The 18,214-nt window shown below is 37.9% G+C and overlaps 1 protein-coding gene across 1 annotated transcript; it reads left to right on the forward strand.

Annotated features, from left to right (window-relative positions):
• The first annotated feature begins 8,361 nt into the window (after nucleotides 1-8,361).
• On the forward strand, nucleotides 8,362-11,312 carry LOC122304892 (probable receptor-like protein kinase At5g24010). The gene has a single exon (XM_043117158.1). The coding sequence runs from the start codon at nucleotides 8,542-8,544 to the stop codon at nucleotides 11,032-11,034; it is 2,493 nt and encodes an 830-aa protein (XP_042973092.1). The 5' UTR covers nucleotides 8,362-8,541; the 3' UTR covers nucleotides 11,035-11,312.
• Nucleotides 11,313-18,214: the final 6,902 nt, after the last annotated feature.

Genomic DNA, 18,214 nt, shown 5'->3' on the forward strand with positions numbered 1-18,214 from the left:
AGAAAGAAAAAATTAAATAAAATATTATAAAATTAAAATATTATTAAAATATAAATTTTTAATATAATCTTTATTTTAATGTTTGAAAAAGTTAAATATTTTTTGTGTTTTGTTTATAAGTTTAAAAAATTTATAATGATTACGAAAAGTAAAAAATTTGAAAATATTTTTTTTGTTAAGTAAGAAAGACACTTTTAGTCATCCAATGAAATAGGCAAAATTTATGTACATAGGTAATATATAAAAGAAACATCTAATTATATTATAGAAGCAGACCCTTCATTAGGTACAATAACGGAAAATTATTGTTAAGGTATTGTTTATGTTTAAATAATATTTAAATGTAGAAATAAGAAGAGATGTGATATGAATAGTTAAATCAAATTTATCTTGTGATAAGTCTTCTGTGACGCCTCCAAATCCCCACGCCCGAACACGGGGAGATTGAGACGTCCGGATGGTGACAACCCGGGTCACCATCTCATCGACGGGTGCCGAGTGTGTGCAAGGCAACAGATGTGTACAGAGAAACACGCAGCGGATAACGAAAGTCATAACTAAGTACCAGAATTTTCTTAACGTAATACAAGCTGTTTAAAACATACATAGATAAAATATTACAAAACACAAATACAGATTTAAACAAATATAAAAGATAGCATCAGCAACCCGGCGGAGCCGCATCCTCGGGCTCAGCCTCCTCCTCTTCGTCCTCTAACTCTGCACCAAAAGCTACGGAACCACGAATGGTACCGCAGGTAAGTAAAACTCAAACACTACCAGATAAAAACACATAAAACTCAAACAAGATACATGAACCATGCCCAATGCACAAAGCCCATAAAACCCAAGTTTTCCACACACGCCAAAAACCCATTTGGCCCAAAAGCATATCCTTTCTGAAAAACACGCCAAAAGTCACATTTGGCCGCCAAAAGTCCATTTGGCCCAATATCTCGCCAGAAGTCCATCCGGCCCAATATCTCGCCAGAAGTCCATATGGCCCATGCCAAAAGTCCCATTTGGCCTCATAAACCATTAACCAATTTTAACCGTATGCACCATGACCTCCCCTAGGGGTCATCCGCACACCCTGGCTCCAGTGTCACACCGTAGAGTACCACCACGCATGTGACACCTAACGAGCGATGCCCAGTTCCGCGCCCCGCGCGTGCGTAGCCAAGCATCTTCTAGCCCTCGCCAGCGAAGGGCCACGGAGTCGGTGAGTAGGGCGATGCCCGGTTCCACGCCCGGCGCGTTCGTAGCCAAGCATCCCCTAGCCCCGCTCCCGTCATCTCTCTCGACAACTCAGGAGACATCACTCAGTTTATTCCGCTCCCGAGTGACCAGAGGAGCTCCACCGAGATAATAACCCATCCCGGCTTGGGCTCGTGATACACACGCACCCGCAACACACTTACGCCAATACACAGGCTTTTCACATAAATCCACAAACACACATGCATGCACCATATAATGCCATAACAATGCATAATAAAATAATCAAACAACATAAAACAATTAAACAGACAACTCCGTCCTCCATCCATCCGACCCCCGAAACTCCTCGGACTCAGTCCGGAATCAACAACCAACAACAGTAAATAATTGAATGAGCAATATATATTAAAATATGAAAATAGGGTTTGGAAAATACTTACAGCGCTATACGGCAATTTTAGAAAACAAGCGGCGTTGCAAACGGCGCCGGAAAAGCAACGTCACAGTGAAAATTCACTGTGGCCGTGGGTTTGAAAAACCCACTTTTGAACGGGGACAAACTAGGACACGAAATTGATAGGGGGTGGTCTAGGGATGGTTGTGAAGCTATTGGAAGTGACGAACGGCCGTGGGTGGCGGCGGAATGGCCGGAAATGACTGGATTACCCAAAACGGAAACTAAGCTTGTAGGAGCTGTTCCGGTGGTCGTTGGAGGCCGGAAATGGGTGGGTTAGGACGGCAAGGAGTCGGTGATGAAGTGGTGAAGAAGTGGTGGCCGGAGGTGGAGCGACGGCGGCGGATCGAAGCCAAAACCGTGCGGCTTTGTTGAGCTTTTTCCGGCCAAATGGCCGGCCGGTTGGGGGTGAGCTTGGGTGGGGTGGTGCACCGGAGGGAGAGGAAGAGAATGGGACCGGTGGGAGGCCGAACGGTGGCCGGACGGCGGCGGTAGGGGCGGGAGAAGGGGACGCCGGCGTGAGGGAGAGGGAGGAGAGAGAGAGAGCTCGGGGGGGTCCGGATCGGGGAGAGAAAAAGAAAAAAAGAAAAAGAAGAAAAAAGAAAAAGAAAGGAAAAAGAAAAGAAGGGAAAAAGAAAAAAGAAAAAGAGAAAAAAGGAAAATGATGCGAAAAGAGATGAGGTCCAATCCTCACTCCGGGAAAACGAAACAAACCGCCGAAAAAGATTAAAATCACAAAACAACTAAAAGAAATAAAACACAACCTCAAATAAATTAAAAACCAATTTAAAACACAATAATTTAAAATAAATAAACCAATATATTAATTAAATTAAAAACAACCCTTCAGTGAAAATACACGTAAAAGCGGGTCATCACATCTTCTCTCTCTATAACGGCCTGAGGGCGCGAAAGGAGGAGAAGTTCAAAGTCTTCACCGTGGAAGGTGAGGTTCCCGAGTGCTGTTCACGATCGTGGTACAGCGGTTTTCGATGGAGGATTTGGAAAGCATTTGGAAGAGGTTGAGTCTGAATGAAGAGGAAAATGAGGCCATCAGTGTGCGGATTGGAGGCTCGATGAAACTGAAGAACAGAGGAGAATGCAGCTTGATAGGGAAGGTGTGTTCAAATCGCACCAAGGGGAAGGAGGTGGTGAGTGCTACGATGTCCAAGATTTGGAAGGTAAGCCGACCTCCTGTGTTTACTGAGATTCGTACGAACATTTTTATAGTTACCTTCGCAACTGAGGGAGATAAGAAACGTGTGTTGGAAGGTTGCCCTTGGTTATTTGATAACTTGATGTTTGCACTGAAGCCGTTTGATGGATTGACCCAGCCATCTCAGATTAACTTTGATCTGGCATCTCTGTGGGTGCATATGCACAACTTGCCTCTGTCGTGTATGGAGTATAATGTTGGGAAAGAAATTGGTGAATCCATAGGGAAAGTGGAAGAGGTGGATGCACCAAAGGATGATGTAGGGTGGGGGAGTTATCTAAGAGTAAAGGTGGAGATGGATTTAAGAAAGGCTGTGGCGAGAGGGAGAACTATAGAGGTGGAAGGGAAGAAGCTATGGGTTCCTTTCACTTATGAAAAACTTCCTAAGTTGTGTTTCAAGTGTGGTTGTATTGTCCACGGGGAAGAGGGATGCACAGGGGGTAAATTGTCACAGGCTAGAGAGGGGGAGAGGAAAACTCAATTTGGCCCCTGGCTTAGAGCTAGTGGGGGCTCTCGGGGGAACTTTAAGGGATGGGAGGGGAATGCAGAAGGTGACGGGTGCAGAGAGGGAAAAAAGGAGAAAGAAGTGGAGAAGGAGAGGAGTGAGGAAGAGGGAGGGGAGGTGAAAAAAGATCCTGTAATCAGAGAGGAGAGTGGGAAGATCATAATGTGGAAAGGTGGAGCTATTGTGGAGGGAAATGAAGGGAGGGATGAAAGGGATCGAGGGGAGAGGAACACTCTGGAGGATGCACAAGTGATTAGTGAGGATGAGGGAAGAAGGAATATGCTGGAAAGGGAGAGGAGGTGGAAAAGAAGGGCAAGAGGTAAACAGAAAGAGGGAGGGATTGAGGGGGACCAAACTGTCAAGAAAAAAAGAGAAGGGGGGGAGGTAAAGGAAACAGAAGTTAAAAGAGTAAAGAAGGGAGAAGAGCTAGTGGAGATTGACACTTACAATGTAGAGGTGGTGGCTGTGAAGCAGCCCCACCTATTACAATGAATATCCTATGTTGGAACTGCCGAGGGCTTGGGAACCCTCGGACAGTTCAGGATCTTTGCTCCCTAGCAAAGGATAAGAGGCCCAAGATCATGTTTCTAATTGAAACAATGATTGTTACAAAAAAGATTGAAGGAATTAGAAGAAGAGTGGGGTATGAGCAGAGTTTTGTTGTGGATCCTATAGGAAAGGCAGGAGGATTGGCTCTACTATGGTTTGATGAGATGGAAGTAGAAATTATTAGCTATTCTAGATGGCATATAAGTGCATGGATTCTTGATGTGGAATTGAGAAAGAGGTGGTTATTCACTGGCTTCTATGGCCATCCGGAATCAGCTAAGAGGAAGTTATCTTGGGATTTGTTGAATATGTTGAAACCAGAAGCAGAAGTTCCTTGGTGTGTGGCAGGTGACTTCAATGAGATCATTTGCCAATCCGAGAAATGGGGAGGTGGTCAAAGGGAAGAGAGTCAGATGAGGTTGTTCAGGGAGGCTATGGAGGAGAATGAGCTGTTTGATTTGGGTTATAGTGGAGGTAGATACACTTGGAGCAATGGCCATATGGATGGTACTTTTGTAAAAGAAAGGTTGGATAGATGCTTGGTAAATGGCAAGTGGAATGAGTTGTATAAGGAGGTGATGGTAGAGGTGTTACCTGCTAGATGTTCAGACCACAAACCAATTGTGTTGCATTTATCTATGAATAGGGTAAATGGTCCAAGGAAAAGAATATTTCGGTTTGAAGCTTGCTGGACTAAGGATGTGGAGTGTGAGGAGGTAATAAAAGGGGAGTGGAGGATGAATGAAGGGGGAGATTCTTACGTTGAAAAAATGAAGAGAGCTTTAAAAAAATGTGGTGCTGTCCTGCAGAATTGGGGCAGAGTTAAAAATAAAAAAGAGGGAGAGGAGTTGAGAGAAAAAACTAAGAAATTAATGGAGTTACAGGAGGTAGAGGATGGAATTATAAGTGGGGAAATAAAAAGGTTAAAGGGGGAAGTTGGCTTGTTGTTGGAAAAAGAGGATGTGAAGTGGAAACAGAGGGCTAAAAGAAACTGGTTCCAGTATGGGGATAGAAACACAAGGTATTTTCATGAATGTGCAAGTCAAAGAAGGAAAAAAAACAGAATCCTTCAAGTTTCTGATTCATATGGCAGAGTGATGAAGGACCAGGTAGGGATTGAAGGGACTTTTAAGAAGCATTTTGTAGAAGTCTTGTCATCAGGAGAGCCAACTTTGGAGATGATCCAAGCTGGTACAAAATTTATTAAAGCTAAGGTGAGTAAGGGTATGAATGATTTCCTAACTAAGGAAGTTACTAGAGAGGAGATAAAAACTGCAGTGTTTCAGATGAGCCCTTATAAGTCCCCGGGAAGTGATGGTTTTAGTGCTTGCTTCTACCAGAAATATTGGCATGTAGTAGGGGAGGATGTGTGTTTGGTTGTGATGGAGTTTATGAAAGGGAAAGGGGATCTGAAAAGTATAAATCAGACTCTTATAGCTTTGATTCCCAAGGTTAAAGAGCCTGTTACAGTTGGAGAATTCAGACCTATAAGCTTGTGTAATGTCTTATATAAGATAATTGCCAAGACACTAGCAAATAGGCTGAAAGTGGTATTGCCTGATGTGATTTCTTACCAACAAAGTGCATTTATTAGGGGAAGATTGATCTCAGATAATATTTTAACAGCTTATGAGCTGTTGCACTCCATGAGAAATAGGCAAAGGGGGAAGGAGGGGAGCATGGCGGTCAAATTGGACATGTCCAAAGCCTATGACCGTGTGGAGTGGAGGTACTTGGAAGAAGTGATGAACAAGCTAGGCTTCTGTGATCAGTGGGTGCAATTAATCATGAGAACTGTCTCAACAGTATCATATTCCACACTAGTTAATGGTAGTGTTGGTGAGTATTTTGAGCCTTCAAGGGGGATCAGGCAAGGAGATCCATTGTCTCCATTCTTGTTTGTACTTTGTGCTGAGGGGCTGAGTAGTCTGATCAATGAAGCTGAGAGGAAGGGGGAGGTGAAAGGGGCTACTGTAATTAGAGGGGGAACAGCTGTAACCCATCTAATGTTTGCAGATGACTGCATTTTATTTTGTAAAGCCAACTTGGGAGAATGGAGAAGACTGAAGGAGTTGCTGAAGATATATGAGGCAGCCTCTGGTCAATGCCTCAATGATCAGAAAACCTCAATCTTTTTTAGTGGTAACACAAGAAGGGAGGAGAAGAGGCAATTAAGGGCAGTAATTGGGGCAAGGCTATATAGTGACAGTGAAAAGTATTTAGGCCTACCTACAATGGTTGGAAGGTCGAAATACAATGCTTTTAGAGGTATTAAGGAGAGGATTTGGCAGAGACTAAATAATTGGAAAAATCAGTTTCTATCTCAGGCTGGAAAAGAGGTGCTTCTAAAAGCTGTAATCCAAGCTATCCCGACATACCACATGAGTGTCTTTCGTTTTCCTAAGAGGTTGTGTTCTGAAGTATCCTCATTGATGGCAAGGTTTTGGTGGGGCCACAAACAAAATGACAGGAAAACACATTGGAGAAGTTGGGAAAGAATGGGGGCTGCAAAACACTCGGGTGGTTTAGGCTTTAGGGATATGGACAGTTTCAACTCAGCAATGCTGGCCAAGCAATGCTGGAGAGTCTTAACTGATCCAGGATCCTTGTCAGCCACAATTCTTAAAGAGAAATACTTCAGAAGCAGGGATTTGATGTCATCAAAGCTTGGTTGGAGCCCTTCAGCTATATGGAGAAGCTTATGGGGTGCTTTGAGATTACTCAAAGAGGGAGTAGTCTGGAGGGTGGGGAATGGCAAACAGATAGGCATCTGGAAAGATAAATGGATACCCTCATGGTCCTCTTGGAGACCATCTCAAGCTCCTGTACAGATTCTCAGTAGGGAAGCAAAGGTTGCTGAATTGATGGGGGAAGGTAAATGGAAGATAGAGACAGTGGAAGCTGTGTTGGGAAGTGAAGAAGCCAATATTGTGAAAATGATCCCTGTAAGCAGAAAGGGTGCCAATGACAAGCAAATTTGGGGCTACACAAGAAATGGGATCTTCTCAGTAAGAAGTGCATATCATTTAGATATGGAACTGAAAAACAGAAACAAAGGGGAATCCTCTAGTAGGAATTATGGAAGTGGTAGATGGAGGGCTTTATGGAAAATGGAAGTTCCTGCAATGGTTAAAAACTTCATGTGGAGAGCTTTGGACGACTGTCTTCCTACTAAACAGAACTTAGTCAAACGAAAGATGGTGGAAGATGATTCATGTCCCATCTGCAATAAAGAAACTGAAACTGTGGGCCATGCTATATGGAGTTGTGAAGCTGCAAGGGATGTATGGGCAGAAAATGCTAGTCCTCTAAGGAAATGGTCATGCAGTGATGAAGGCTTAAGTGAAGTATGGGAAAAAATAATTCAGAAGCTGCCTAAAAGGGAAGTTGAAATGGTAGCTGTGTCCATGCGAAAAATCTGGTTGAGAAGGAACAAACTGATTTTTGAAGAACATTTTACAGGGCCAAAGTGCTTGATTAGTCAGGCTATTGCAGACTTGGAGGAATACAGAGAAGCTCAAGCAGTGGGAGAGGTTAATAAGGTGTCAGCTACAGCAGTTGGCAGAAATGTGAAATGGAAGAGGCCTGGAGAAAATACAGTGAAGATCAACTGGGACGCAGCTTTTGATCAGAAAACTCAAAAGATGGGAGCTGGTGTGGTGATAAGGGATGAGGAAGGTGAAGTCCTTACAAGTTTGTGTATGCCCAGAACTAACATCTGCAGTCCAATAGTTGCTGAATTACAAGCACTATGGCGAGCTGTTGAGGTATGTACAGAACTAAGGTTTGTAAATGTTGAATTTGAGGGTGATGCCCTGACTATAGTAGATGCTGTAAACAATAGAGATGAAAACTGGGCCTGGTATGGACAGATAGTAGATGATTTGAGAAGTATATTGTCTGATGTAAGTAGCTGGAAGTTGCAACACATATACAGAGAAGGAAATAAGGTAGCACATAGCTTAGCCAAGAAAGCAATTGGATTAGATGAGGAAATAGTTTGAACGGAAGATTGCCCAGAAGAAGCGTTTTCTCATGTACTCTTTGACAAAATTGTAACAGGTGGTTATAGTGAATGAAATGAGATATGAGGTTCTTTTCAAAAAAAAAAAAAAATGTAGAAATAAGATGAGATGAAACTGTAAAATCAAACGGGGACTTAAAAAGACATTTTCCTTGCATTTCTGTTGAAGTCCTATACGAGTTCCTCCTACCATTTTCCTTTTGCTTGCTGGATGCAAAAGCTGAGAACAAAAAATAAAAAACTATAGGAAGTAGGAAGACTTTTCTTACGTTGAAATGTCTCCGACCCCAATCCCACGAAAGGTTGATGGAGACATTTCTTACATCTTCTTTTTCCCTAAGCGGCCAGCCATCACATTTGGCGTTATATGCTAGACTCTTATCCGAACAGAGCATATACCCTGCAGAGTGCAGACGTCTAAGTCAACAATAAACTTTCTTCTAAATCCCGTGTCCTAAATTTTGATCATTGCCAGCCATTGTTTCTTCCTCCTCCTATGCGGCTAAGGTTCACTTCCGTCTCCCACTGAAAAGAAGATCAAAAGAAAAGGGTGCAATTCCTACCCCTTTTCCATGGAAAAACTTCATTTTCTCATGGTTCTCTTCCTGAATCTCCAATTTCCTTCATTTCTACTTCTCTCATCAGCTTCTGCTCTTCCCACCAAGTACTTTATCAATTGTGGATCGGTATCCAACATATCTTTGAGTGGTCGGGAATTCGTGGGTGACATGAATTTGGGCTCCTTCTCTTTTGGATCAAGTTCTGCTATCAATACTATCACCAGCAACTCATCAACAGATAGCTCTCTTTATCAAACTGCCAGAATTTTCAAAAACCAAGCTTCATTTGATTTTCATATCACTGATTTTGGCATTTATTATGTTCGTGTCCACTTCTTTCCGTTTTCCTCCGGGAGGACTAATCTGGCCGATGCCCACTTCGATGTTTCAGCCTTTAATTTCTCGCTGTTGTCAAACTTTCGAATTCAAGACAATAGCAACTCACCTTTGATTAAAGAATACTTACTCACTATCAATGCAACAAAATTCAGCATCCACTTTACTCCTCGGAGAAAATCTTTTGCTTTTGTAAGCGCCATCGAAGTCTTTCTTGTTCCAGATCAACAATTCGTCGAGGATGACTGTGATCTAATTACTCCCAGTGGCCTGAGCAATGACAGATACTATGGTGTACGATCTCAGGTTTTACTTACAATCCACAGGGTCGATGTTGGAGGTCCACAGAATAACGACTCACTCTGGAGGAATTGGATACCGGATGATAAATATCGACTCCGAGGAGAATCTGGGAAACCCTGTGCTCCATATGAAGGTACGCTTCACTATGATGTTAATGGAGCAAATAATTATTCTGCATCGGATCTTGTCTACAAGACATGTCGAGAATTGAACTTAGACAGCAGCAAAGGGTCATCAAATTCTTCGAAAATAACATGGCGTTTTGACGTGAGTAGGAGCGCCACTCATCTGGTTCGGCTGCACTTTTGCGATATTATCAGTAAAAATGCTGGTGATGTCTTCTTCAGTCTCTATTTTTATGGTAATGTCACTCACATGATCTCTACAAATAACATTAGTCAACTGTTGGCTGCTCCACTTTACTATGATTTGGTGGTTGAATCAGATGACTCGGGATCCATGGATATTAGTGTTGGGCCTAGGCAGGATTCTAAAAATAAAACTGCCTATCTGAATGGGGTGGAGATTATGGAGTTTATGAGGGAGTCTAGTTTGGTCGATGTTCCCGGTAATAAAAATAGGAGCCATATTTATGTTATAGTTGGTACCGTATGTGGTGTGGCCTTTGTCTTCATTGTAATGGTGCTGTTCCTTTTGGGTATAAAATATAAGAAAGCAAAGCAAGGTGATGATGGTGTGGGTTCATGGCCAGTTTTTCATGGAAAAGATACTACTCGTAAAGGAAGAGCGAATGCATCTTTTATTCGTAGTTTAAACTTGGAGTTAAAGATGCCTCTTCTTCAAATACAAGATGCCACTCATAACTTTGACCCCAAACTATTGATAGGTGAGGGTGGGTTTGGGAAAGTCTACAAGGGGACTCTTCAGAATGGAATGACAGTGGCGGTGAAACGAAGCGATCAGAAACATGGCCAGGGCCTTCCCGAATTCGAAACAGAAGTCTTGGTCTTATCCAAAATTCGCCATCTTCATCTTGTTTCCTTGATTGGATATTGCGAAGAAAGGTTTGAGATGATACTGGTGTATGAATTCATGGAAAATGGGACATTGAGAGATCATCTCTATGATCCAAATGAGAAGTCTAAGAGATCATCTAAAAGGTCTAAATTGTCTTGGAAGCAACGTCTTGAAATTTGTATTGGTTCAGCAAAAGGTCTTCATTATCTTCACACATGTTCGCATGGGGGAATAATTCATCGTGATGTCAAGTCAACAAACATTCTTCTGAATAAGAATTATGTGGCTAAAGTTGCTGATTTTGGTCTTTCAAAATCAGGCCCCAATGATCCAGACCATTTTAGTGTTGGCATCAAAGGTAGCTTTGGTTATATGGATCCTGAATATTTTAGATCCTTTCAGTTCACGGAGAAATCTGATGTCTACTCCTTTGGTGTAGTACTTCTTGAAGTCCTTTGTGCTAGACCAGCTATTATTAACTCAACCAAGAGGGAGGAAATAAACCTAGCTGAATGGGGGATGCTCTGGCAAATGAAAGGACAACTTGAAAATATTATCGATCCATTGTTAGTGGGAGACATTAACCCTGATTCATTGAGAAAGTTTGGTGAAACAGCTGAGAAGTGTTTGAAGGGTGATGGAGCTAACAGGCCTACAATGCGTGATGTGATATGGGACTTGGAGTATGCATTACAGCTTCGTCAAACTGCTGTGCACAGAGAACCGCACGAGGACACAACAACAAATGCCTTTTTTGTTGAGCTGCCTTTGCTTAATAGCATCCCTGATTGGGAGGATAATGATTTGTTGATAGGAGGAGAGGTCGATGGTTCCGATACAACCGATGGTGGAGTGTTCTCTCAGCTGAGGGTTGATGCTGCCAGATAATCCTCATCCACTGTTTTGAGGGTTTGGTCCTGTCTTTTTTATTCCTTTTTTCCGCAGCCCTTTTCAACTGTATTTTGATGTGTTGCTTCGTTTGATATTAGTGTAAAGGATACCGTGCAGTTAAACTTATGTTTATGCTTATGCTTCAATTCGGTTTCTTTCAATGGGCAGAGTGAAAATTGTAGCTGAGAGACAATAAACGTTATGATGTTTATCTGTTAGAAAATGTGGAACCTTCTTTGGGAAACAAGAAAGTTTAAGAAAAATTGAAACTGTCATGCTCATCTACTCGCAACATTGAAGCAATTTATCTTCATTTTTCACTGATTGGATTTAGTGCAAAACTGAAGACTGACATGACTGTAAGGTGAGGCTGTATCTCCTTATGCTAAATCCTTGAACCTAATTTGCCACCATCACTCGTTCGGCTAACCGCTTAGTACGGCTCGGTTAAATTATTACCCAGGAATAGAACGTACATCTCTTTTAGTTTTCTAGATTAGGTATCAATTATTTTTTTGAGTGATACTAAATACAGATGTAAAGTGTGTAAATATTATATAGTCATTTAAAAAAATAGTAAGATTTATTATTGAAGAATTAATTTTTTTTATATATAAATTTTGTATTTATTTATTTTATTTTTAAAATAATTACACAATACCTACGGACTCACGACTATAAATGTTATTTCCCATATTCCAGAGCACCAATATCGATTTTAACCATTTCTTTACTCTCTTATGGGGGCTCCTCCTGACTCTGCCTTTCTACTCACGCTGCCTTTCTTTACGAAGTAGATGGAATAATTGTTGGTACATTTAAAAAAAAATATTTTTCTAACGATCCTATTTTTAAATTTGTGCCGTTGGATTAAAGGATTGATATGAGATTTTATTTAATTGCGTGCCATTGCAGATTTTGTAGTATTAATATATTGTAATTACGGCTTGAAAGTCGTTTGAGTCATTTGTAATAAAATTGATTTATTTAAGTTCTGATTAGATAATAAAATGTTTTATTTTATCTTATCTCATCATTATAATTTTTTCAAATTTTTATATTAAATATAATAAATAATTCAAATTTTTTAAATTTTAAAATAATAATAATATTAAAAAATAATATTTTAAAAATATTTTATTTAATTTTTATATCAATTTTCATAAAAAGCCAAGCCAAATGCATAAAATGATGAATATGTGTAAATTAGAGCTGCATTGGTCTCGACAAACGAAAAATGGGGAGTTTTGAGCTACAGGGTTTCTATATTTTCCTTCAAATTTGAAGGGCTACTATACACTCATCAACCGATTATTTTACTACATTTTAATTCTCAATCGCTATCCTTTTATTTTCCCTCTCTCCTTTTCCTCCCCCCGCCTTTTCTCCCTTTCTGGTTCTTTGCAGTGCACCCTAACCTTCTGGCCTCTTTTCGCTTCTTCACACTGAAATCAAATTGGTTGTAGAAAACCAGTTTCTATTCATCAAAATTTTGCGCGAGCTTCTTCTCCGAAGGCATCCCGTGTGTTTTCTCTCCCCCTTTCTCTCGTTCTCTCGTTTTCAAGCTCTGCACCGCTTCTTCCTCCCTACGATTCTTCACGTAGAATCAGAGTGAGGCTTTTCACTAGGTTGGTCTCCTCTCAGGTTCGTGGGACCTCAACTCAGATTTTAGGTTCGTTTCATGCCAAAGATTTCAGGCTTTTTGGCATCTTGAATCTGTTTTTAACGAGTATTTTCAATAGATATCTAGCATTCGATTGTTTTTAATGAGTATCTCGCTAGGTTGTTTTTTTCTTCTTTTCAATTTTAATCGCATGTCATGTGCATAACTGGATACTTTTCAATAGATATCTAGCATTCGATTGTAATCCTTGTAGTCTCACTACACTTACATTTGATCCTTTTGGTTGCCAAGAATATGGAAGAAGTGAAAAGAAATGAAATGTGATTTAGAGCCCTGTTTTTAAAAAATTGGCTTTGACAGGATTAAATTGCCACTATAACTAGTGCATATAGTGGTATGAGGCTCAGTTAAGTGAAGATTTTACTCTGTTGAGTTCCCAACATCAACACGTCTGAAGTTAATTTCTTTTTTCGTTTCACATTATCTCAGTATTCTTATATTAATGAATAGCATAATATAAACTACCCTCAGATCCAAGCATGCTGCAAGTTTGATTTCTGTTCTCAGAGAATGGACTCTCTCCCTGATGCCATTCTTCAGCGTATTTTGTCGCAGATAAACACTTAGATATTCTTGCCCCGCTGTAAATGTCCCTGTTTGGGATCTTATGGGCTGAGTGTTCATCAATAAGATATCCTGCTGTAGCTACTTCAATAACATTTGTGTTTATGTTTGTACATAATTTGAATGTTAGAAATGTTATTTATTAGCTCATTATATTTCTGCATTGAATCTAAGATTATGGAGATATGCAGCAGACTGCTAGTTTGGGTTTCAAAATGGTCAATTTTTACCTGCAATATTTAATCTGAATGTTGGCTATATTAAGAAATATAAATTGATGGTCCGGTTAATTCTCTCAAGGTATTGATGCCTTTTGGCTATTAATGTAACAATATTGGCTATTAACAATAATTTAAGTATTAAATTAAATTATTAATGTACATATGGTTAGTGTAATTGCAAAATATAAACAAAAAATTAAAAATATTATTATGAAAAAAATAATATTATATTATTATTTTGATGAATCTAATGACTAATCCAATATGAGATTATAGATAGGAAGGTTTGGATTTATGGAAAACTTGTACTTTTCATCAAATTTTGAATATAGCTTTGATGAAGACAATGCCAATACTCTTAGTGACGGAAAGATAGCTCCAGCTCAAGAAACCCATCAATGTGTGATTCATTATGATTTTTGACAATTTCTTTTAAAGGCTTAGCCATTTTAGCTCATTGTTCCGTGAGATAGCCGTTTCAACTCATTATTGTGTGTTAACTTATGTAGGGTTCAATTCTTCGATTTCTTCTTCAATAAATGTGCCGTTACACTGTAATTATCAACAAGCTTTACCTTTGGTTCAGTCAGACGCTATGCATTAAAAATTCATACTAATTCATCTGCTAGTTTTTGTGTGATATTGGAGAGATTCCAAATAAAAGATATGTGTTTTTTATGGAGCTTTGGGCTCAATTACGTATGCAGGGTTAGTTCGAGTCATAATCATTGGGCTGTTGTATCTTGAAGGAGACAAGCCAAGATGAGGTCTGCTGCACTGGTGTTTAAACATTATTTACTACAGAAGGCTTGAATCTCCTTAAAGAAAGCGAGATTTCTGTGCTCAGTCCAACAGGCTTCGTTCTTTTTTGTTATTTGTTATTTCAGTTTCTTGTAATTTATTTTGTTATTGTGATTTTTCAACAACAATTTTAAGGAGATTCTAATGGACTTTACAGTTTAAAAATCTAATGATAGCATCGGAGATCTCAACAAGCCATTTCACTTCAAGGGAGCCCATTTCAAGTTGTGAAAGTGCAAAGTGCTCTTTTATCTTTGACTACTAAATGTCTCCTATGTGCTCATGGAGAAGAATCCAAACAAGACCTCTACTGACAAAATGACAGAAGAGCAACACAAAGCTCATCAAGATAAGGTAGAAAAAATACACAAATGATGAGTATAAATGCTGGTGCTATCTTTTGAATTGTCTTATGAATCATTTCTATATTATTACAATACTACTTACTCCACTACATTTAGGGGTGTAAAAAAAACGCGAAAAACTGGTTTGGACCAGCTCGGTCCAAAATCGGCTTTCATAATGGGAAAACTGGTCAGAGCTGGTCCGGTTCCAGTTCTAAGCTTTTTAGGACCAGGCTGGACCGGTTCCATTTAATATGTATTTTAAATTATTTTTTAAATACTATATAATATTATATATAATTTTTAGATAATATATATAATAATATAAATTATAATTATATATAAGATAATATTATTATAATTTATAAAATAAAAATTTAATCTTAAACATGAAAATTTAATTGATCATATACTTTAAACATAAAATATATATATTAATAACATTTTATCATAAGAACCACTTAGAATGAGAAAAAATACTTAAAAATAAAATTGATAAATCACACCAATATTTTTTTATTACTTAAAATCAGTTTAAAATTGAAAAAAAAAAAGTCCTAAATATCAAAAGATTTGAATTTATATACCAAAATTGTAAATAAGATTACTAAAATATTATTTACCAAATAAAGAAAGAAAATCACTCAAATTTTATTAATTTATTATCAAATTTTTATGGCCTAATAAATTCTCAATATATATATTTTTTTGAAAAGCACGTAATACATTAGTAAATTAGTAATACTAATATACATTAGTATATTACAATTTACATTTTATGGCATAATACTAATAGTCTATACTACATTACTATTATTCTTAATAATATACTTTAAGTCTATATATAAAATACTAAATTAGTATATAAGTCGATATACTAAATAATTACATATGAAATAATGATATAGCTATACTAATAGTCTAATATTAATACTATTATATAGTCTAATATAGCTATGACTAATACTAATATTTATACTAATACTAATACTAGTAGTCTAACATAGACTATAGTTATACTTATACTAATATAATTATACTAATCACTATAACTAATACTAATACTTTTAGTTTATTACATAGTCTAATATAGGATATATAGCTATAACCAATATTAATATTTATACTAATACTAATACATTAGTCTCTAATATAGTAATATAGAATATAGTTACACTAAACCACTGATTCACTATAATTAATACTACTAATATATAGCTATTAGCTATACTAATAGTCTAATACTAATACTATTATATAGTTTATACTAATCATTATAATCAAATCACTATGTCTATAACTATATATATTTATTATCAATATATTACTATATTCTTTAATGTATAACTATATAGTCTATATATAGTATTAATATCACTGTATGTAGCAGTAACACACAAACACTATACTAGTATAATATATATTACTAGTATATATCAGTAATAATAGTACTACTATTATTTAATATAGTATTATCACTAACATATTGATATAGTATAGTACATTATGGTAGTATATACCAATAGTATTACTATATAATATTGACTAATAATATAATATATAGTACTAGTATAAGTTCAAGGTGGTTTCAATTGCTGGGGTAGGTCAGGTGATTTCAGATTATTTATTCGTGCAAAATTTAAGAAGCGTTTGGCATCAGAGAATTCTTTGGAGAGTAAATATGAAGTGGAGAGGTATTTATCTTAAAAATTTGAAGGAGATGATGCGAAATTTGATTTGTTAACTTGGTGGAAGGTTAACTCTACTAGATATCGCGTGCTTTCAAGAGTTGCGTGAGATGTTCTTGCAATTTCGATATCTACAATGGCCTCTAAGTCTGCTTTTAGTACAGCAGGTCCAGTATTTGATCTTTTCCGCAGTAACCTATCTCCACTTATGGTAGAAGCCCTTATTTATACACAAAATTTGGCTCCGTTCTTTTTCTACCCTGATTAACATTTGCACTTTAATGGATGATGTTGAGGAGTTTGAGAAATTTGATACAGGTATGTAGTATCATTCACATTTTCTTTAACTGTCTCTAAAGTGTATATTATATTAGTAATTTATTTTAATTATTATGCTTATTATTTGTTTTTTATCCTATTGTGTAAAGTTCATGGAAGACCTAGGAGAGTTATTCAAGACCTATTGCTTTGGTTGGAGATTATTAAATTTAAGATACGTCAACTTGTATAACATATTTCCTTAAAGTCTTTTTTTTTTTTTTTTTCATTTAATGTAATCACTAACTTTTTATTAGAATTAACTGCTTGATTTATTTACATATAATTGCAAGGTTTATTGAATGGAGTATTAGAGTTGATTTATTTTCTAGCACAGTGCATAAACACAAGGTGTCACAACGTTTCTGCAAAGGTAGTAAAAATGTTAGGTTCCTTGTAATTCATTAATCATTTGGCGAGGATGTGAAAATATAACATTATATTATTTGTTTTCGCAAATGAGATGAGTTAAGATTAAATGTGATGCCCCTAATTTCCACGTATGGACACGTGGAAATCGATATGTCGGGATGATGACAACATAGGTCACGCATCCCATCACCAAGTGCTAAGTGTGTAAATATGCAACACGTGTACAACAAAACAACATAGCAGATAATAAAGTCAGTCGACTAAATACCAAAATTTTGTCTAAATACAACTCACTTAAACATAAGCGTACCAAAAATATTACAAATTAAAGTAACAAGTAATAAAGTAAAATACTTAATATGAAAGCTGAAAATAATTTCCAACAATTACATGTAGAGACTCCAAACTACTCCTCCGGCAGAGCCGCCTCCACGGGCTCAACTTCTTCGCTATCTGCATTGAAATCTTATCAAGAAACGATACCGTAGGTAAGTAATCATCCAAGCAAACCTCGAGATAAAAATACATTCATACAATAACAAAATGCATGAATATGATGTCATATGCATGAAACCCCAAAAATTATCTTTTCTAAAAAATAATTCATATTCCAACTCATGCCAAAAATCTCATTTGGCCCAAAGTCCAATCCATAAAAAGAGTCTCGCCATTTCCCAGAAAATGGCCCAATATTTATCAAAACCGATTTCTAATTTTATCCGTATGCACCATGATCTCCCATAGGGACCATCCGCGCAACTCTGGCTCCTTTCGTCACACCATGGGTAACGATCATGCATGTGACTTCGTAACGAGCGATGTCTAGTTCCGCGCACAGCCCGTACATAGCCAAGCATCCTCTAACCCCCGCCAGCAGAGGGGCCACAGAGTCGGCACGAGAGCGTTACCATCCCGTTTGATCCCGTTGTCGCCCAGCGACAACCCATAATGTGACGCCCCCAAATTCAGTTTGGGATCGGACGGACATTTGAAGCGTCGAGACATGCAACACAAGGTTACCTGCCCCCGTTCATGACATATAAGATGCAATATTCCTAACATGCATCTAACATTATACAATATTCGCAGCGGATATTTTTTTTCTTTAGCAATACTATGCACCAAATTGAAAATATCCCAAATGCTTAAAACAAACTTGATATATAAAGACTCATTGAACAACTA

Source organism: Carya illinoinensis, chromosome 1 (assembly GCF_018687715.1).
Source record: "Carya illinoinensis cultivar Pawnee chromosome 1, C.illinoinensisPawnee_v1, whole genome shotgun sequence".
Classification (NCBI taxonomy): Eukaryota; Viridiplantae; Streptophyta; class Magnoliopsida; order Fagales; family Juglandaceae; genus Carya; species Carya illinoinensis.

What these genes read in the sequence shown, in the direction of transcription:
- LOC122304892 (XM_043117158.1), top strand. Translation starts at nt 8,542, where the DNA reads ATGGAAAAACTTCATTTTCTCATGGTTCTCTTCCTGAATCTCCAATTT.